Below are 17,500 nucleotides of genomic sequence, written 5' to 3' on the forward strand. Positions count from 1 at the left end.
TATTTTATGCATCCCTCAAGCCACGGGGAATGAATATCAACCACCATACAACATAAGCATTTTTTCTTCTTTTTTTGTGAGGAAACGCTGGGGAACAAAAATCTTTATAAAACATTTCAAATCTACAAGCCATTTTATTTGATGTTCGTCACTTGCACCCTTCCTCACAACTTTATTTCATCCCCCCATTTATTTATCCTTTTCCTCGCAGATTTGGAACGGGTCCGGCCAGTGGACTCCCTTAGAGGAACACATCCCGGCGGAATCCTACACCCTAACTGGCCTCAAACCCAACACGCAATACAGAGCCGTCGTGAGGTATGTGGTGAAGCGAATACATGAATAAACGAATGAATGAAATGAGCGAAGTGTATTGCAACGATTGTTTGTGAATGAAATGAGCGAAGTGTATTGCAACGAATGTTTGTGAATGAAATGAGCGAAGTGTATTGCAACGATTGTTTGTGAATGAAATGAGCGAAGTGTATTGCAACGAATGTTTGTGAATGAAATGAGCGAAGTGTATTGCAACGAATGTTTGTGAATGAAATGAGTAAAGTGTATTGCAACGAATATTAATGAACTGAAGTGATAGTATTGGTGAGAATTGAGTCACTTCAAGTTAATTGTTTGATTGATGTTTAGATTATGAATTAGGGAAATGTGTAGTCTCATTCTTTGTGAGAGTGACTTGAAAATTATATAATAAGAGAACGTATACCTTTAGAGAAAATTAATATACAATCGCTGTCTCTGAGGAATGAAAATGAGGGAATCAAAATGATTCTTTGCATTTCCGTTTGAATGTTTGATTTTGCTGATGAACAAAAGTGTAATTAGAGTGGGTAGGGGTGTTGGTCAGTTATTAGATGTGATAACATGGCAAAACCTCTCTTATTAAATGACCTTGCTCAGGTATTTTGGAAAACGGGTCATAAGGCTATTTACCCAGGACTATTTTCCTCATTTGGAGACAAAGGGGAGAGGAAAAGTCACTCGATAACCGCTTGTACTGAATTCCCTTCCTCTTCCTCCTCCTCCGCCTCTACTCCTCACCAATGCTACCCCTTCCCAAACTACCGACTCTCTCCTCTCTCTTAACTCTCTAAACCAACTCTCTCCCTTCCCTCATAACCCAACCTCCCACCCACCCTTTCCCCCTCTCTCCATACCCTTCCCCCGACGCACTCTCTCCCTCTCTCTCTAAACTCACCCTCTCCCTCTCTCTCATAACCCACCCTCACACCCACCTTTTCCCTCTCTCTCTTAAACCCCCCTCCCACCCCCTCTGCCTTCCTCTCTCCACCCACTTTCTCCCACCCCTTCCTCTCTCCACCCACTTTCTCACACCCTTCCTCTTTTCACCCACTTTCTCACCCCCCTTCCTCTCTCCACCCACTTTCTCACCCCCTTCCTCACTCCACCCACTTCCCCCTTCCTCTCTCCACCCACTTTCTCACCCCCCCCTTACTCTCTCCACCCACTTTCTCACCCCCCTTCCTCTCTCCACCCACTTTCTCACACCCTTCCTCTCTCCACCCACTTTCTCACTCCCCCCTTCCTCTCTCCACCCACTTTCTCACCCCTTCCTCACTCCACCCACTTCCCCCCCCCCTTCCTCTCTCCACCCACTTTCTCACACCCCTTCCTCACTCCACCCACTTTCTCACCCCCCTTTCCTCCCCAGGGCTATGAACATGCACGGTGTCTCCGCGTCGTCCCCCGTGTCCGGCCCCCTGGTTACCGCCGGGGGAGGGAGGCCGGGCGGTGAAGGGGCGAAGGAGACGAACAACGACCCCGAGATAAGGGCCGTCCTCGCCCACCCTCTCGTCACCCTCATGCCGCCCACGCCCATCTCGTCCACGGCAATCAAATTACAGTGGAAGGTAAGAGTGTGTGTGTATTATTTTTTTGTGTGTGTGTGTTTGTGTATTTAGATATTCGCTTCGTTCTTTTTGTTGTTAGTATTCTATTCTATTTCTATTTTTCTATTCGTTTATTATTTTTTATCTTATTTTCTTTTCTCTCTTCTCTTCTGTTTTCTTCTCTACTTCTCCTCTGCTTTCTTCTCTTTTCTTTTCTTCTCCTCTCTTCTCGTTTTTATCTTACCTTCCCTATCTATATTAACTCTCCATCAAGAGTCAGAATATATTTTCTTTTCCAACTATATTTAGATTTTTACTCCTTTTCCAATAACTATTTTTCCTTTTATCCTCCACTCCAAATACTCAAACACAATGGCTATGGCTTCGGCTTAGTTTTTGGTTCGAACGAAATCCGTCTTCCTCAGGCGGGATTTGGAGTCACCGCGTGGGGGCTCTCTTCTCTTCCATTTTCTATTTTCTTTGTTGTATTTTTAGCTGTATTTTATTTGTGTTGTGATTATTAATAGGATTTTTATTATGCCAGTTTTGTTTTTGTTATTGTTGTTGCTGTTATCGTTCGGACGTTAGATTATTATCAGTTAACTTTTTTTTTGGATTGTGTGTTTAGCTTTAACTTCTTCCATTCTTTAATTCATCACAAACATCTTTCAGATTCCCTCTCCCTTGCATTGAGATTGACTTTGCGCTGCAGTTTAGAATCGGCGTCCTTGCAACATTCAATCCTGACTTTTTGCCGTTGCGTTCCGTGCTGCTCAGTCCTGCTTGCAGTCTTTGGGTCCAGTCTTTTTGTCCCGCTTCGCTGTCTTTATTTATCTGTCTGTTTGTCTCTTTGTCAATCTCTGTCTCTGTGTGTATTTCTCTGTCTATAATTATTTTTTTACTTTTTTTTCTTTTATCCACTCTTTTTTGTTTTTAGTGTTTATATATCTGTTTTATTTTGTTTCTGTATTCTGCCTTTGTCTCTTGTTTGCTTCTGTTTTTTATATGTTTAATCTCCCATTAGCATTTTTTTTTCTTTTTTTGTATGAAACTTGTATTCTGGATGCGCCATTAAATATAGTCTTATCACCAGTGACTAATTTATTTTAACTTCCTCCCCTCCTCCCCCATCCTCCATTTTATCTCCCTCTATCTGCCTCCTTCTCCTCCCTCCTTCCTCCTCCTCCTCCTCCTCCTCCTCTTCCTCCTCATCCTCCTCCTCCTCATCCTCCTCCTCCTCCTCCACTTCCACCTCCATCCCCACACCCACCCCCACCTCCTCCTTCCCTCACCCCCTCACCCTCCCCCCCTCTTCCTCCCCCTCCCCCCTCCCCCTCCCCCTCCCCCTCTTCCTCCCCCTCCCCCCTCTCTCCCACTCCCCCTCCCCCACCCACCCCCACCTCCTCCTGCACAGGTCCAAGAATTCGAGGACTACATGGACGGCTTCTACGTGCGGTACCGCGACCTGAGCTCCGGCACCCACCGCTTCGAGATGGAGGCCGTGACCCGCTCCGGCGCCGCCCACCAGGCCGCCTCCTACACCGTCAGCGACCTCGCCAAGTTCACCGAATACGAGTTCTTCATCGTGCCTTACCACCGCAACATCCACGGCCATCCCTCCAACTCCAGGATCGCCGTCACGATGGAGGACGGTGGGTGCTTGGGTGGGGCTTGGGGTGGGGGTGGGGGTAGGGGTAGGGAGAGAGGGGGGTTAGGGCTGCTGTTGCTTTTTTAGGATTGTATGGTGTTTGGGTTTGGGGGTAGTGTTTTATTTTTTTCTGTAGATTTTTAGTGTGTGTGTGTGTGTGTTTGTGTGTGTGTGTGTAGGTTTTATGTCTTGCTAGTGTAACTATTTTACTATTTCACAATACCCTAAGATCTCATCTTTAAAATCATTTGCCCAATACACAATCTTTTCCAGCCATACCGTTAACCGAGCCATTTATCACGCACCGCTTCCTGACGAATAACCCCCATCTCCCTCCCGCAGTCCCGTCAGCGCCGCCGTCGGGAGTCGAGAGCCTCGTCCTGAACGCCACCAGCGTCGTCCTCTCGTGGCGCCCCCCTCCTCGCGAGCACACCAACGGCAGGATCACCAAGTACTCCGTGTGGCTCTTCGTGAACAAGACGGTCCCGCACTCCAACCTCACCCTCGAGGGGAATCTGCACACCCTCACGCTCTACAACCTGACCTTCGGGAAGCACTTCACGGCGACGGTGGCGGCGCAGACCAAGTACGTTGGGGCGAGGGGGTGGTTTTGATTGTTGTTTTTTGTTAGTTAACCATCTTTGTGCGGGATGTTGATGTGGAGTCTTTTTATTTAGATAAATGTGGCCTGGTTTTTTTTTCTTCTTCTTCTTCTTATACAGTATCAAGAAAAATTAAAAAAAAAACAAACACCTAGGACTGAAAGCAAAAGATGTTTTTCACATTCATCTACATAGCCATTTTTTTTTTATCTCATACCTCCCCCCCTTTTCAAACCCCAGGGCGGGTCAAGGGCCGACGAGCGGAGGTCACACGTGGCTGCAGGACCCGTCGGCGAGCTCGGGATCCGGGGAACCGAAGAGGGTGCCGTCCCCGCTGATGGCGGTCCTGCGGGAGACCTGGTTCATCGGGGCCGTCGGCGCTGCGGGATTCCTGGCGCTCTCCGTCTTCGTCGCCGTCGTCTGCTACCGCCGGAAGAGGAACGAGAAGCGCGCCATGGGAGGTACGTCTTTCGCAATGAGAGAGAGAGAGAGAGAGAGAGAGAGAGAGAGAGAGAGAGAGAGAGAGAGAGAGAGAGAGAGAGAGAGAGAGAGAGAGAGAGAGAGAGAGAGAGACGAATGTATAATTTCGTGCCCGCATTTTGTCGCTGTTTAGCGCGAGAAAAAAACATTTCAGCATAAGACAAATCATAGAAAAAAATCTCAAACAAGTGCGGGGAACTCAACATACCCATTACGACCCGCAACAACACTCACCAATCCCACACCATACATCACGAGTGCAACCGTAGATCTCCTCCAGACAGTACTCATTAACCGCCGCCAGTACGGTAGCGACGAGTGTATCGAAGAGGTCGCTTCTTCAGTGCTTCCGATATGCCATCCCCCCCCCCCTCTTCCTGGGATTTATGGCCAGCTTAAAGACGCCTTTAGTCCTCCCTTCTTGTGTTGTCTCTGACGAGCGCATTCAGCGATACATAAAATAGGGGGGGTTCGTGAGGGTTTGTGACGGAGGGGGTGGGGGGTGGGAAGGAGGGGTTCGTGAGGGGTTGAGAAGGAGTGGAAGGGGGGAGGGGTGGAGGAGATTAGACGGGAAAAGAGGGAGGGAGAGAGGATGGATTAGAAGGGAAGGAGGGGTGAAGGGAGGAAAGGCAGGGAAGTGAGAGAGAGAGAGAGAAAGCTGGAGTTGAGAGAAAAGAAAGAAGGGAGGAGGAGGGACGGAGAAAGATAAAGAGGGAGGGAATGCGATTGGATAGGAGGGAGGGAAGGAGGGTAAAAAAGTGCGCAGAGGAATAAAAATTAGGACGAAAGAGTGAAAGAAGATGAAAAACGTCGAAAACCTAACGAACTGTGGTAATATAATCAGATCATCAGTTATAGTCAGTGGATGACATCAAACAAGAGCACTGAAAGCTGGAAGGTTAATATCGCAAAGGACATTATTGGCGAGGGTTACATGACATTCAGATCTCTGATGTAGGAGCTCATTTCTATGGCTAAAATTATATTATAAATAAGTTACAAAAAATAGTTCAGAAACTTCGTAAAAAGAGAAGGGAGGGGGCGAAGACAAATTATTCAAAAGACTGTTATGCGATGAATATGGTAAACATGAAAATAAAAAAACAAGGGAGCTGGAATCAGGTGATGGAAATGAATGAAAAAAATGACGGAAAAACGAACAAGTTTATCACACGCCCAAAGAAGCAAACCTATGAGATGGAAAATGAGAAAGAAGAGGAAAATGAAGAAGATGAAGAAGATTACCATCCCATTGTGTCTTCTGAGTAGACTCTTCAGCCGCCACATGCATCACGAATCAATATTTCGGATCCCGAAATGGTGCTGAGCCGTTGGCAAGTTAGGAGGGAAGGCGGGGTGTCCGTGGCACTGGCGAGAAAGAGGGAGCGGAGGGTACTGTGACACTTACAAGGGCGAGGGGGATAAGGGGGGGGTCTGTTTGGTACTGGTGAGAGCAAGGGGAAGGGGGAGGTTGTGGTCTTTGGTATTGACAGGAGATGGAAGGAGGGGAAGACGGGCGTCGGGGCTGAGGCGGCACGAAGGGTCGCCGTCTTCGGGGCGACGTCGAGTAAAAGGGGCGCGGCGACACAGTGCCAGGCAGGGAAGGTGCCAAGGGGCATTGATTCCCGCCCCGGATCAATACGTCTCCTTGTGGGTTTTATAGCGAAGTCTCGAATGTTTTATGCAGATTTTATAGTGAGCCATTTTCTCATTCCCGGGGGTAAAGTTTCAGCCCGATGATTGGGAGGAAGTTTTATGATTTTTAAGGTTTTAAGGAGAAAGTGGCGTTTCGGAACGACGACTGTTTCCGGGGCATTTGGTAAAAACCGGTTCGGAATTGCCGACCAAAAACATTATCTTGAATAAGGAGGTTTAGCAAGAAGTAAGCAAAGGCAGTTCCTGATTCAAGGCGCGAGTGTTGAGAGTCCGAGAGGCGGATCGAGGCAGGGCAAGCAGACGGATCGACTCGTATGGCACCCTCTGGCCCTCACTCCCCCTAAGTGCCACTCTGCCTTCTCAGCTGATGCTCGACGAGGGGACTAATTGATAATCCGCTGAATGGACGCGGCGCAAAGCGAGTCGTGGAGGAGGCCTGGAAGTGTTCGGCTGGGAAAGACCTGATCCGTTCGAGCGGGTCGGGACGAGTCGACGTTTCCCGAAATACGAGTTGCGCAAGAGATTTTGTCGGCCGATTGCACGCTTTTGTTTCCCTTTTTAATCGTAACAGTTTTCATCCGCAGAGGCTGTGCAAATATTCCTTTTTTTGCCATTTCGTTCGAATACTCATTGACTACGGCGTCGATATACTTGCGTCGACCAGCGCGTTCGGACATACCCGAGCGGACGGGATGCTGATACGTGACCGGGAATTAATGAATCCAACCGAACCGCGTTTCCCTTAATCAACGTGCAAGCGAAGGGAACTTCTCTCTCTCCCTCTCCCTGCAAAGGATACCCAACCTTCTGCCGGGAGGTCCCAAAGCCCTGAATCCCGCGGGAACGAAGCCATCGCAAGGTGCCATAACGAAAAACATATCAAGGAATATAAAACCGAAGCGATGTTCTTCGAGTCGTGTTCTCGCGGCGGCCGAAGAACGTCCGTGAGAGCGAATAAGAGCGTATTGGTTATCGTCTCCCAAGGGAACCATTGATATCTAGCGCCCCGAAGCCCCGTTTCCCCGAAGCCGAAGCCGAGGAACAGTTGCTCTCCTCGCGTGCGATGAGAAGTGAATTTAGGCGCGGAGAGAAATGGGCGATTCAGCCTCGTTGAGAAGTTTGGTGGGAATCGTGATCATTGTTGTTACTATTGTTATTTATTCTTCCTAGACTTCTACTCGTTATTTTTATTATTGTTATTATTATTATGATGATGATTATTATGGCTGTTATCATCACCATCATCACTGTTAGCATTATTATTAGCTTTAACATAATTTTTTATTCTTAGCATAAACGTTTGTTATTGTTGTTGTTGTTGCTGCTGGAAGTATTATCATAAATAGTATTCATTGTCACAAATGTAAAAAAAAATGTATGAATGAGAATGAAGATTTTCACAATACAAGAAATGCTTTTAACCGGTTTCGAATACAGCTTCGTCGGGAATTTAAACAAAAGTAGTAACATTCGGATTCCATGTTTAAGATTTTAAGAATGCGTTTAACAATGTACCCGTGCTTGAATTATTTTTTCCGATTATGCCTTTTGCGAGACTGAATGGAATGTCGAGAATAGAGTTTGAAACTTGAAGGTTTTTCTTATGCAGAGCTGTAATAATAGGATTTATTCTGGTATTTCAATAATTGTTAAATCTCCCTCTCTCTCTCTCTCGCTCTTGCTCTCTCTCTCTCTCTCTCTCTCTCTCTCTCTCTCTCTCTCTCTCTCTCTCTCTCTCTCTCTCTCTCTCTCTCTCTCTCTCTTTTAGCATGACGAGAATTAACATCAGTATTTTAACAAAAAGGAATCGACTAGATTTACTGACTGGCTAACAGACGACGACAGAGACTATATTCGGTCCTCTTGATGATGAACCGCTGCCTTTATGTGTGAGAAAGTGTTGTGTTTTGTCGCATTTTGCCCCAAATCAGTTAACAACACAAGTACTTTGCTGGACATTACCTCACCCAACCCCCTAGTCCTGAGGCTGCTTCCCAACGTATTCAATATTTGCTGCTGATTTATACATATACAATTTATAGCGCTGCTCTCCGTTCCCCGTGGGTGAGCGGACAAAGGCCGGATGAATCGGTAATCATTGCTTTGTCAGTGTTTTTAAAGAGATTATTTTGGGTATCCACTTTTTTCCAGTGGTTTGGGTCTGTATCGCTTTCATCTGTCTATCTCTGTCTTTGTCTGGTTCTCGTTCTGTCTGTCACCATCACCAACATCATACATCTTCACTACCACATCATTCCGACATTGCGCCACACTACCATCACCTACAGCGTACATCTCACCACCGTTCCCTCACCACAAATCACTCCCTCACCATATTTTACCATATTACACCCTCACCACAGCGAATCCTCACCACCACACTCACCACAGCACACCCTCACACCACACCCTCACCACAGCACATCCTCACACCACAGCACATCCTCAACACCTCAGCGAATCCTCACACCACACCCTCACCACAGCACATCCTCACACCACAGCACATCCTCAACACCTCAGCGAATCCTCACACCACACCCTCACCGCATCACATCCTCACACCACACCCTCACCACATTTCACCACACCATCGCAATAAGCCACCCGAGATCAGACCCCACAAGGTGCGCGTCCATAGAATTCGTAATGAACTATTAGCCACTTCGGCCACTGACGCACACGGTCCAGTTGTCAGGGGGGTGAGGGAGAAGGGAGCGACGTACGTGAGAGGGAGCGAGAGGGCGAGGGAGTGAGGGCTGGGGGGGCATGGGGTGAGGGGGAGGGAGGGTTGAGGGGGCATGGGGTGAGGGGAGAGGGGAGCGAGGGAGGAGGTGGCGGGGAGGGAGGCAACAAGGGGAGAGGAAGAGGGGGGAGGTTGGGGAAGGGGAGATGAAATGGAGGGGAGGAGGGAGGATGAAGGAAGAAGGGGTGGGGAAGGGAGTGGAGGAAATGGGAGAGGGAAGAGGGAGAAGGGAAGGAGCGAAAGGAGATGGCGCTGAGGGGGAGGGGAGGTAGAAGAAGAGGGAGAGGAGGAGGAGGAGGAGGAGGAGGAGGAGGAGGAGGAGGATCTGTGAGGGAAGAAAATGTGTGACAGTTTTTCCCCTCACTGGGAATACGTGGATGGCAGGATGGGTGTGGGAGGAGGGAAGAGGGAGGAGGGGGAGAGGGCGAAAGAGGGAGATGAACGCTCAGGAGACGTGCACCGCCAAACCGTGAAAAAAAGGGAACGACTTTCCTCTTCTCCCCTTAAAAAAACACAATAATAATTATAAAAAATAAACAAAAAGTCCTCTATATCCACAAACCCAAACATGCATTATTTCCCATAATATTAAAAAAGAAAAAATCCAAGACAACCCCTCGCCAAACGGATCGTCAGCTGTTTTCCAGATCAACAAGCGAGGACGGCGATGCGCACGCCACAGCGCAACGAGAGGCCGGACGATAACCTAAGGGAAATCACACTGCCACTTAATGTATCGACCAGGGAAGGGAAGGGGGAGGGGGAGAAAGTGTGTTATAAATTCAAGAGGGAAGCGGAGGTATTCTCCCCCTCGCCCCTGGATTACCACCGTGGCTTCCTCTTCCCCCTCGGTCGGGCGCCCTCCACGCCCGCCGTGGACTGGCTGCTTGGCTTGAGATGGACGCCGGGAAATGTCTTTTGGGGGGATAATGTGCTTGGCTTTTGTTTGAGGTGTTGTCTTTGAGGGGTGTTTTTAGGGAATGGGGGAGGGGGTAGCGTGGGTTGGGGTGAGTGTGAATTCGGAAGTGGTGTTTAGGATTATTTTGTGGTAGTATTTTGTATATTTTGTTTGACTGGTTGCCATATGGTCCCTTTCTCTCTTTCTTTTCTCTCTCTCTTTATTTCTTTTTCTTTCTTTCTTTCTTGTCTTTTCTCTTTCTTTTTACTTTCTCTCCTCTCTCTCTTTCTTTCTTTTCTTCCTTCTTGTCTTTCTTCTCTCTCTCTCTCTCTCTCTCTCTCTCTCTCTCTCTCTCTCTCTCTCTCTCTCTCTCTCTCTCTCTCTCTCTCTCTCTCTCTCTCTCTCTCTCTCTCTCTCTCTCTCTAGTGAAATGCATTAATTATGCATGTGAAAATAAGTTGAAATTTAGCTGCATTAAACCTTGGGGCAGAAGTAGTGTTTGATTTCATTTAAAACCTCCGAGTGTCTATTGGCATAAGGGGAAGAAGTGAAAGATCATTTCACTTTTTTGTTTAATTATCATTCATATTTATGTTTTTATTCACCATTCACATGCATAAGGAATATTAGCACATAATCTATAAATTATAGACTTCGGATATAATAGCAGCCTGTACTAGAATTACACGCGTTATTTATATATAATATGCACGTGGAGAATAGAAATTAGAAGAAAGAAAAAACGTAAAACGGGGGAAAAAATACACAGAAGAAAATAAATTTGCAAAGGGGAAGAGAGAGATAGAAATATCGCGCGTCGGAACGAAGTCGGACGCCCGAAGCAAATTCTGGGAAATGTTAATCTAATTTATCCAATCCCTCAAGAGACATTTGTTGCTCTCGAGTCGTGGCCGGTGCGCCAGAGGGGGTGGGAGGAAGGGGGGGGGAGAGGAGGGTAAAGAGGGAGAGGGGAAGGGGAGGGGAGAGGGAGGAGGGTAAAGAGGGAAAGGAGGAGGGAAGAGGAGAGGGAGGAAGGGGGAGGAGAGAGGAGGGTAAAGAGGGAGAGGGGAAGGGGAGGGGAGAGGGAGGAGGTGAGAGGAGAGGGAGGAAGGGGGAGGTGAGAGGAGGGTAAAGAGGGAGAGGGAGGAATGGGGAGGTGGGAGTAGGGTAAAGGGAGGGAGGGAGGGTAAGGGGAGGGGGAGGGCAGAGGGTAAAGAGGGAAGGGGAGGGGAGAGGATAAAGAGTGGGAGAAGGGAGGGCAGAGGGTAGGAGTGGGGGAGCAAAGGGTGAGAGAGGGTAAAGGGTGTGAACGGAAGGGAGAGCAGATGGAGGTAAGGGGGTGAGGGTAAAGGGAGGGCATAGGGGAGGAAAGGGAAGAAAGGGTTAAAGGGTTGGTGTTAGTAGATATTGGGGATGATTTAGGAAAGGGAGGGTAAAGGGGTAAATTCAACTGCGTGCATGATGTAAGGGAGTGAAAGTTAGAAGATAAGGAGATATTCCTTAATTAAGGGAGAGTAAAGGGGGTTGGGAACTACGTTTTAGGGATGGGGGACGCGATGACTTACTTTAATTAAAGGGATGAGGAGGGAGGGGGGTAGAGTGATTTCGGTTGAGGGGAGGAGAGCGGTCGGGGCTCTCGTTAAGGGTGTGGGATGGGGCAGAGGGATTCTTTTGGGATACTAAGGGTGATGGAAGGACTGCACGGTGTGTATGTGTGTTTGTTTATGTATGTATTGTGGATGGACTTGTAGAATTTTTAAGGTAGAAGGGTCTGAAAGCTAGAGAGAGAGAGAGAGAGTGAGAGAGAGAGAGAGAGAAAATGACTCGAGAAAAGGAAACTTATATTTTTAGGAGTGATGAGTCACTGTGATCAAGAAGGGGAAAATTTCCTCAAAGGGGGAGGGGGAGGGAGGGGAGTTTGACTCGTTTAGGAAGAGGGGAAAAGCAGTTGTTAGGGACCTTTAATTAAGGCCAAATGAGAGGCTGGGCGAAGGGGGAAAGCGTGCGCAAAAGTTCACAAAATTCGCATAAAACTGCATAGCTTGGCTCGACGTAGAACTAGCATCGGTGAAGTAATATGCAAACGATCTTTTTACGCTAAGGTCTATGTGACTTCGGGATCGATGAAGAACTTCATTCTTGTGACCGCTTTACGTATAGTAAGAGAGAGAAAAAAAAGACGAATAAGTATAATTTTACGTTTATAGAGTATAGTGCCATCATGTTGGGAAGCTTTTTTTCCTTTAATGTTCACCGAATATTGCCCTTTGTCTCGATGACCTTCCGTAATGAACGTCGCCCAATCGCAAAGGGCATCTCCGTATTGTGCCTTCGCGTGGCATTGCCCTATATGTCATACCAGCCAACACGAGGTCGCGCGTCTCCTTCGGCCCCATTAGAGGGAGGAGACGCCCTTCCTTCTGATTTCTCTTGGGAAAAACTCCTGCTTAAGAGGATGATCAAGGGCTTCGCCAAGCAGCTAATGGTCTTTTTTGGCTCTTGAGTGCAGTTACGCTCGGGCGCGGGCGGAGCGGGGTCCGTTGGGCGCTCCGGTTTGGGGCTTTCGTTAACGGGGACGGAAACAGGGACATGAGAGAGAGAGAGAGAGAGAGAGAGAGAGAGAGAGAGTACTGTAGAAATAGAGAGGAAGAGAAAAGATAAAGGAAAATATAAAAAAAATAGAGGAAGCACCTTTTGGGCCATGCGCCCCCTCCTCTTCCCGCCCCTAACCCCTTCCCCTCTCCCCGCAGGATACAAGCTGGACGGGCGCAGCGTGAACGGCACCATGTCGGGCGGCCTGTGGATCGAGCGGGGCCCCTGGGGCGGCTCCTCCGGCGGCGCCACCGACGACAAGAGCGACGCGACGCCCGAGAAGCTCCTGAACCTGAACGCCGTGCCCGGGGACTACGCCGAGGTGGACGGGCCCGTGGCGCCGCTCATGCCCCCGGGCTCGCAGGCGCCGGGCACGCCGGTCGCCTACGCCACCACCAACATCATCAAGGCCAGGAATGTGAGTCGGGCGGGCGGGGCGGGTCTCCTGCGGTTCGTGTCTGTCTGTTGGGTCGGATGTTAGGCCTTGGATTGCGTCATTTGAGGGACGCCGAGTAGTTCTCATTCTGATGGGTGCTGTTACTAATGGATTCCATTCGTTAGTTGTAATATCCATTTATATGTAATATGTAAAAAAGAAAAGAAAAGATATATATATATATATATTTATATATATATATATATATATATATATATATATATATATATATATATATATATATATATATATATATATATATATATATATATATATATATATATATATATCTTATATTCTTATTTATTTATTTGATGCTAATGTTATGTTAGGATTAATACACATCTTCGATGAAGTCTATGATAAGATATCAGATAGTAGGATAGTAAATAAGTAGCATTTTAGGCTAAAATACGCACCTTCTCGAAGCATTTTCTTTCTAGACATATTGCTTCTTCACTAAAATTGTTCTTGTTTTCGATGCAGCTTTTATCTATTTATTAACTCGAAAAGTATTTCATGAAAGAGCTTCGATCTAGCTTTGCCTAGCTTCTATATTTTTTTTTTTTCTTAATCTTCTGTACAGTGATGACACTCATCTAAACTAAAGTGACTATTTTCTTTAGAGTTTTGCTTACGTTTCTCCACTATAATGCTCGCAAGCGTGTGTGTAAATTACTGTTCAGAGTGTGTATGTGTGTAAGGCAAGAGATAGTTATTTAATAAGATAGAAAGAGAGAGAGAGAGAGAGATAATTAGTGTCAGTCATTTATAGAGAGAGAGAGACGGAAACCGTGAAAACATAGCCGAGAGTACGAAAGAGAGCGAGAGCAAGAAAGAGAGAGAGAGAGAGAGATGAGCTAACTATTTCGTGACACGCGCCTTGCCCTCTCTTCGCCACAGGGTGAAAAGGTCGAACCCAATATCCCGGTGTACGGCAGCATGTATGGCGATAACAGCATGGTAGGGCAGGCCGATGACAATCTGGTCACTTACAGCACACTAAAGAAACAGCAACTTTATAAGCCCACACTTTCTCCGGCACTTAACGCGAAACAGGTCAGTCACTTAAGCTTTTTCTTGTGAATTTCTTGGCAAATGTATTTATTTATCTTTATCTATTTTTAGGATCAGAATTTTAGTATTCTTTTGATTTTCTAAACTTGCATGTTTTTTTTTTCATTGGATTGTCTCATGAATTATGACTGCCAGCAGTGGAATTGGCTTCTCTTTGCTTCCATCACAGCATGTTAGAAATTAAATTAAAGTGAAGCTTAAATTTTTCAGCCATTCTTAACGATAATGTCAAATATATAAAAAAAAAACAGAGCATGCACACACGGAAACACATACACACCCACCCCACACTTCAACATAAAACGATTTCTTTATATATATATGTATATATATATATATATATATATATATATATATATATATATATATATATATATATATATATATATATATATTCCCCCTTGCCTCTTCTCACACTACTTCCTCTTGCAGCCCCACGGTGTAGTGCAGCGCGGTTATATACCCCCGTGGGAACAGTATGCCCCTCCCCCCCTGCCCGAGAACCCCCCGCCCGAGCACCCCCAGCAGCACCTCTCCCCCCACGCCCAGTTCCCCAACCAGTGGAGACACCAGTCGCCTATGGTCAACAGGGCCCTTAATCGACAGGTAGGTTTGATTTGTGAATCAGTAATGGTAGGGTAAATCTCTGGAGAATTTTGAAGTGTTTTTGTTCGTTTTTTTTCCTTGGATGGAATTTTAATTATTATTTGAGTTTGTTTGTTTTTTGTTGTTGTTTTCTAGAAAAAAAAACTTATATTATCGATTATGAAATTGATTGAGCATGATAGTTATTTTATTGAAGTTATCCCAGCTTGACTATAACGTTTTCTGTCAATCTTTCTGTCGGAACAGAAAACGAGTGCCTTTTAACGCTAACATTAATAGAAGTAACAGTAGTTTTCAATTGAATAGTTTGACTATTCCTCAGAAATAATCTGAAATATGCTACGTTTATAAGATGAAATGGTAGTGAGCGATTCTCAATTTTCATGTGATGATATTGTATTTAGTTAGCCATTAAGATATATTGTAAATGCTATACAACCAGTACTATTAGTAGTACTAAATTAAAAGTCCTCATTGATAGACGTAAATACCATTGTTGTTCCTGTGTTCAAAGACCTTCTGCCCGCAGGTCTTCTCAACCGGATCCCTCCCGCGGCATCTGAACAAGGTGAAGGCGAGCCCCATCATCCCCAAACGGGGCGTCAACACGGGTGACTTCGACATCGCCGGCGACCCCCTGCCCCCTCCCCCACCACCCATGGAGATCCCAAGGACACCCCCCATCCGCCGAGACCCTAACGACCCCCTTCCAGGGACCGCAAGCGTCGGCCTCCAGGGTCTGCAGGGCCTGAGTGGGTCCCGCATGATGGGCGCGCCTGGGGCCCCGAGGCTGAACCGCGACTACAGCCCAGGGAGACTGCCTGACATGTACGGAGGGAGCTCGATCTACCAGGGCCCCATCGACGAGGAGGACGAGAGCGACTGCCCCTACAACGAAGGGAGCGCCATGTACACCGACCACAGTGCTGTCTACGAATCCACGTCCGCCTTCTACGGGACTATGGGTGACAAGGCCTTCGACGCTGACCGCACCAACCCATTGCTGATTCAGCAGGCTAACCACGTCAGTCCTCAGCAGACTCCACAGACCCACACACTGCACCAGATGAACGGACTCAGGGAACGCGGCGCGCAGTTTGGCCTGCCTCCTGTGTCCGAGGCACACAAACAGCCTGTATCACAATCACACCCAGTTTCCCGGTAACCTGGACAGGATTGGAATTACATTATAAATACACCTAATAGGATTATGATATTAAAATTATTAGCTGATAATGAGACGGTTAGGCCCATTGTGAATGCCTCGAAGGACAGATGAACACTTGACTAAACAGGGTACTTCTCTGTACCAATGAATTTCAGAAAGACTGGGAATGGAAGGGCTTCGAAATATTATGGCATTATTCCGTATAATCAAGTGTCTGAAGCGAAAACATCTTTGTCTCCTTACTTAACCTTTTACTAAAAGATATCTACCAGTCTGTGGGCTAAGCTGTGTCATGTGTGTTCACCCAGTGTTTCAAGTGTTATAGTAAGTGTTGAGTATGGTTACTGCAATACAGTAAATGCATCATATGCCTCCTAGATTATGGAATTCAGCTATTATAGGACGGACATTATCTAGTCTGATGTTATCTTGCTCTTGTAATGTTTGCCTGAATATTTTAAAGCAGGAAAGAAATGTATAATGGAAAATCCAGATCCAACATGTGCAGATGATTCTTTTACCAAATGGAAATCGAGAAAGAACAAAAGCTAGATCACTTGCATTCTCTAATACATTTGATAAGCGAAGGAACTGTCTTCTTTATGGACATGAAAATGCAAGAGACAAAATTCAAGACCCCTTCTATCACTACATACTATATGTAAGGGATATGTAGTGACCGCATTTATGATTTATAAAAAAAACTATAAAAATGTTTAGAGTCCAATGTACAGTGAACCTGTTAGTGGTGTAATAGATGCTTGCAGGTAATCATACTTGTGTGTGGAAAAAATAGAAAGTGTGTACTGTAGCACTTTTTTATTAAATAATTTAGGTGAACAAGTTATCATGAGTCATTTCATGGGAGGCTCTTCCTAAAAATATTGTCCTGAAAATAAGACTCCTATAGCATGTGCTCATGAAAATTGTATAGACATGTGTATATGTTGCCTAAAAGTAATGTTTGTCTCTGAGCATGTTAGATAATCTGTCATAGTGTCACGTGCTGAATAACTAGATATAATAATCGAGCGTCTTCTTGGCACGGAGGATGATATCTAGTATTATCTGAGTGGCTGAACAGATTGCAATATACAGTATCTGATACACTGATGAAATACTATTGCACTGTTGGCGGTCACCTGTAAACTTATATGGCATCAGCGACCCATGTCCAGTGTGTGAAGAATTTTGGGAATAGAATCAGTTTTATGCTGTGAAGCACATATCTAACTTGTGATAGAGAATATTACTCACATTTGGATATATCATTTCGTCTCTAATATAAAAATGAATTTTTGTTGGTAATTAGCGGTTAGAAGAATCAGCACTTTTTGTATGTATATTTTTTCAGACTAACATAATTCATGTATGCACAAACATATATATATACACTATACATTTATATTCAATACATATAGTAACACATTATACTAAACAGATGAAGGAACAACTTTTTTTCTTTAAATTCAGTCTGTTTCTTGAGAAAAGTATTCTCAATAGGTAATGGAATTTTGTCCATATACGTATTCCCAATTATGAGAAAAACGAAAGAACTGAAATTCACATCATTTTTATGTGAGTAACTGTGAGGCTACTAGTCGAGTGTGGGTTCTAACAATGAATTATACATATCCCTATTACTCCTTATATTCCTAAATGTCATATCTTGGTAACGTTGTGCTAATGAACTAGTGTATATAATATAATCTTAAATTATGTTTTA

At 45.7% G+C, this 17,500-nt stretch overlaps 1 protein-coding gene across 1 annotated transcript in view; it reads left to right on the forward strand.

Moving 5' to 3' along the window:
• The window catches only part of LOC113825761 (roundabout homolog 2), a gene marked incomplete in the record, with an annotated part of 639,900 nt that overhangs the window by 621,526 nt on the left and 874 nt on the right, over window positions 1-17,500 (forward strand). The window contains 9 exon segments of the mRNA XM_070132976.1: window positions 212-318; window positions 1,688-1,886; window positions 3,280-3,517; window positions 3,856-4,099; window positions 4,356-4,576; window positions 12,646-12,905; window positions 13,827-13,982; window positions 14,433-14,606; window positions 15,136-17,500. The exon segment at window positions 15,136-17,500 is cut by the window's right edge and continues 874 nt beyond it. Of these exon segments, the coding sequence (XP_069989077.1) occupies window positions 212-318; window positions 1,688-1,886; window positions 3,280-3,517; window positions 3,856-4,099; window positions 4,356-4,576; window positions 12,646-12,905; window positions 13,827-13,982; window positions 14,433-14,606; window positions 15,136-15,771 (2,235 nt within the window).

The sequence above is a fragment of the Penaeus vannamei genome, chromosome 18 (genome assembly GCF_042767895.1).
Source record: "Penaeus vannamei isolate JL-2024 chromosome 18, ASM4276789v1, whole genome shotgun sequence".
NCBI classification, from domain to species: domain Eukaryota; kingdom Metazoa; phylum Arthropoda; class Malacostraca; order Decapoda; family Penaeidae; genus Penaeus; species Penaeus vannamei.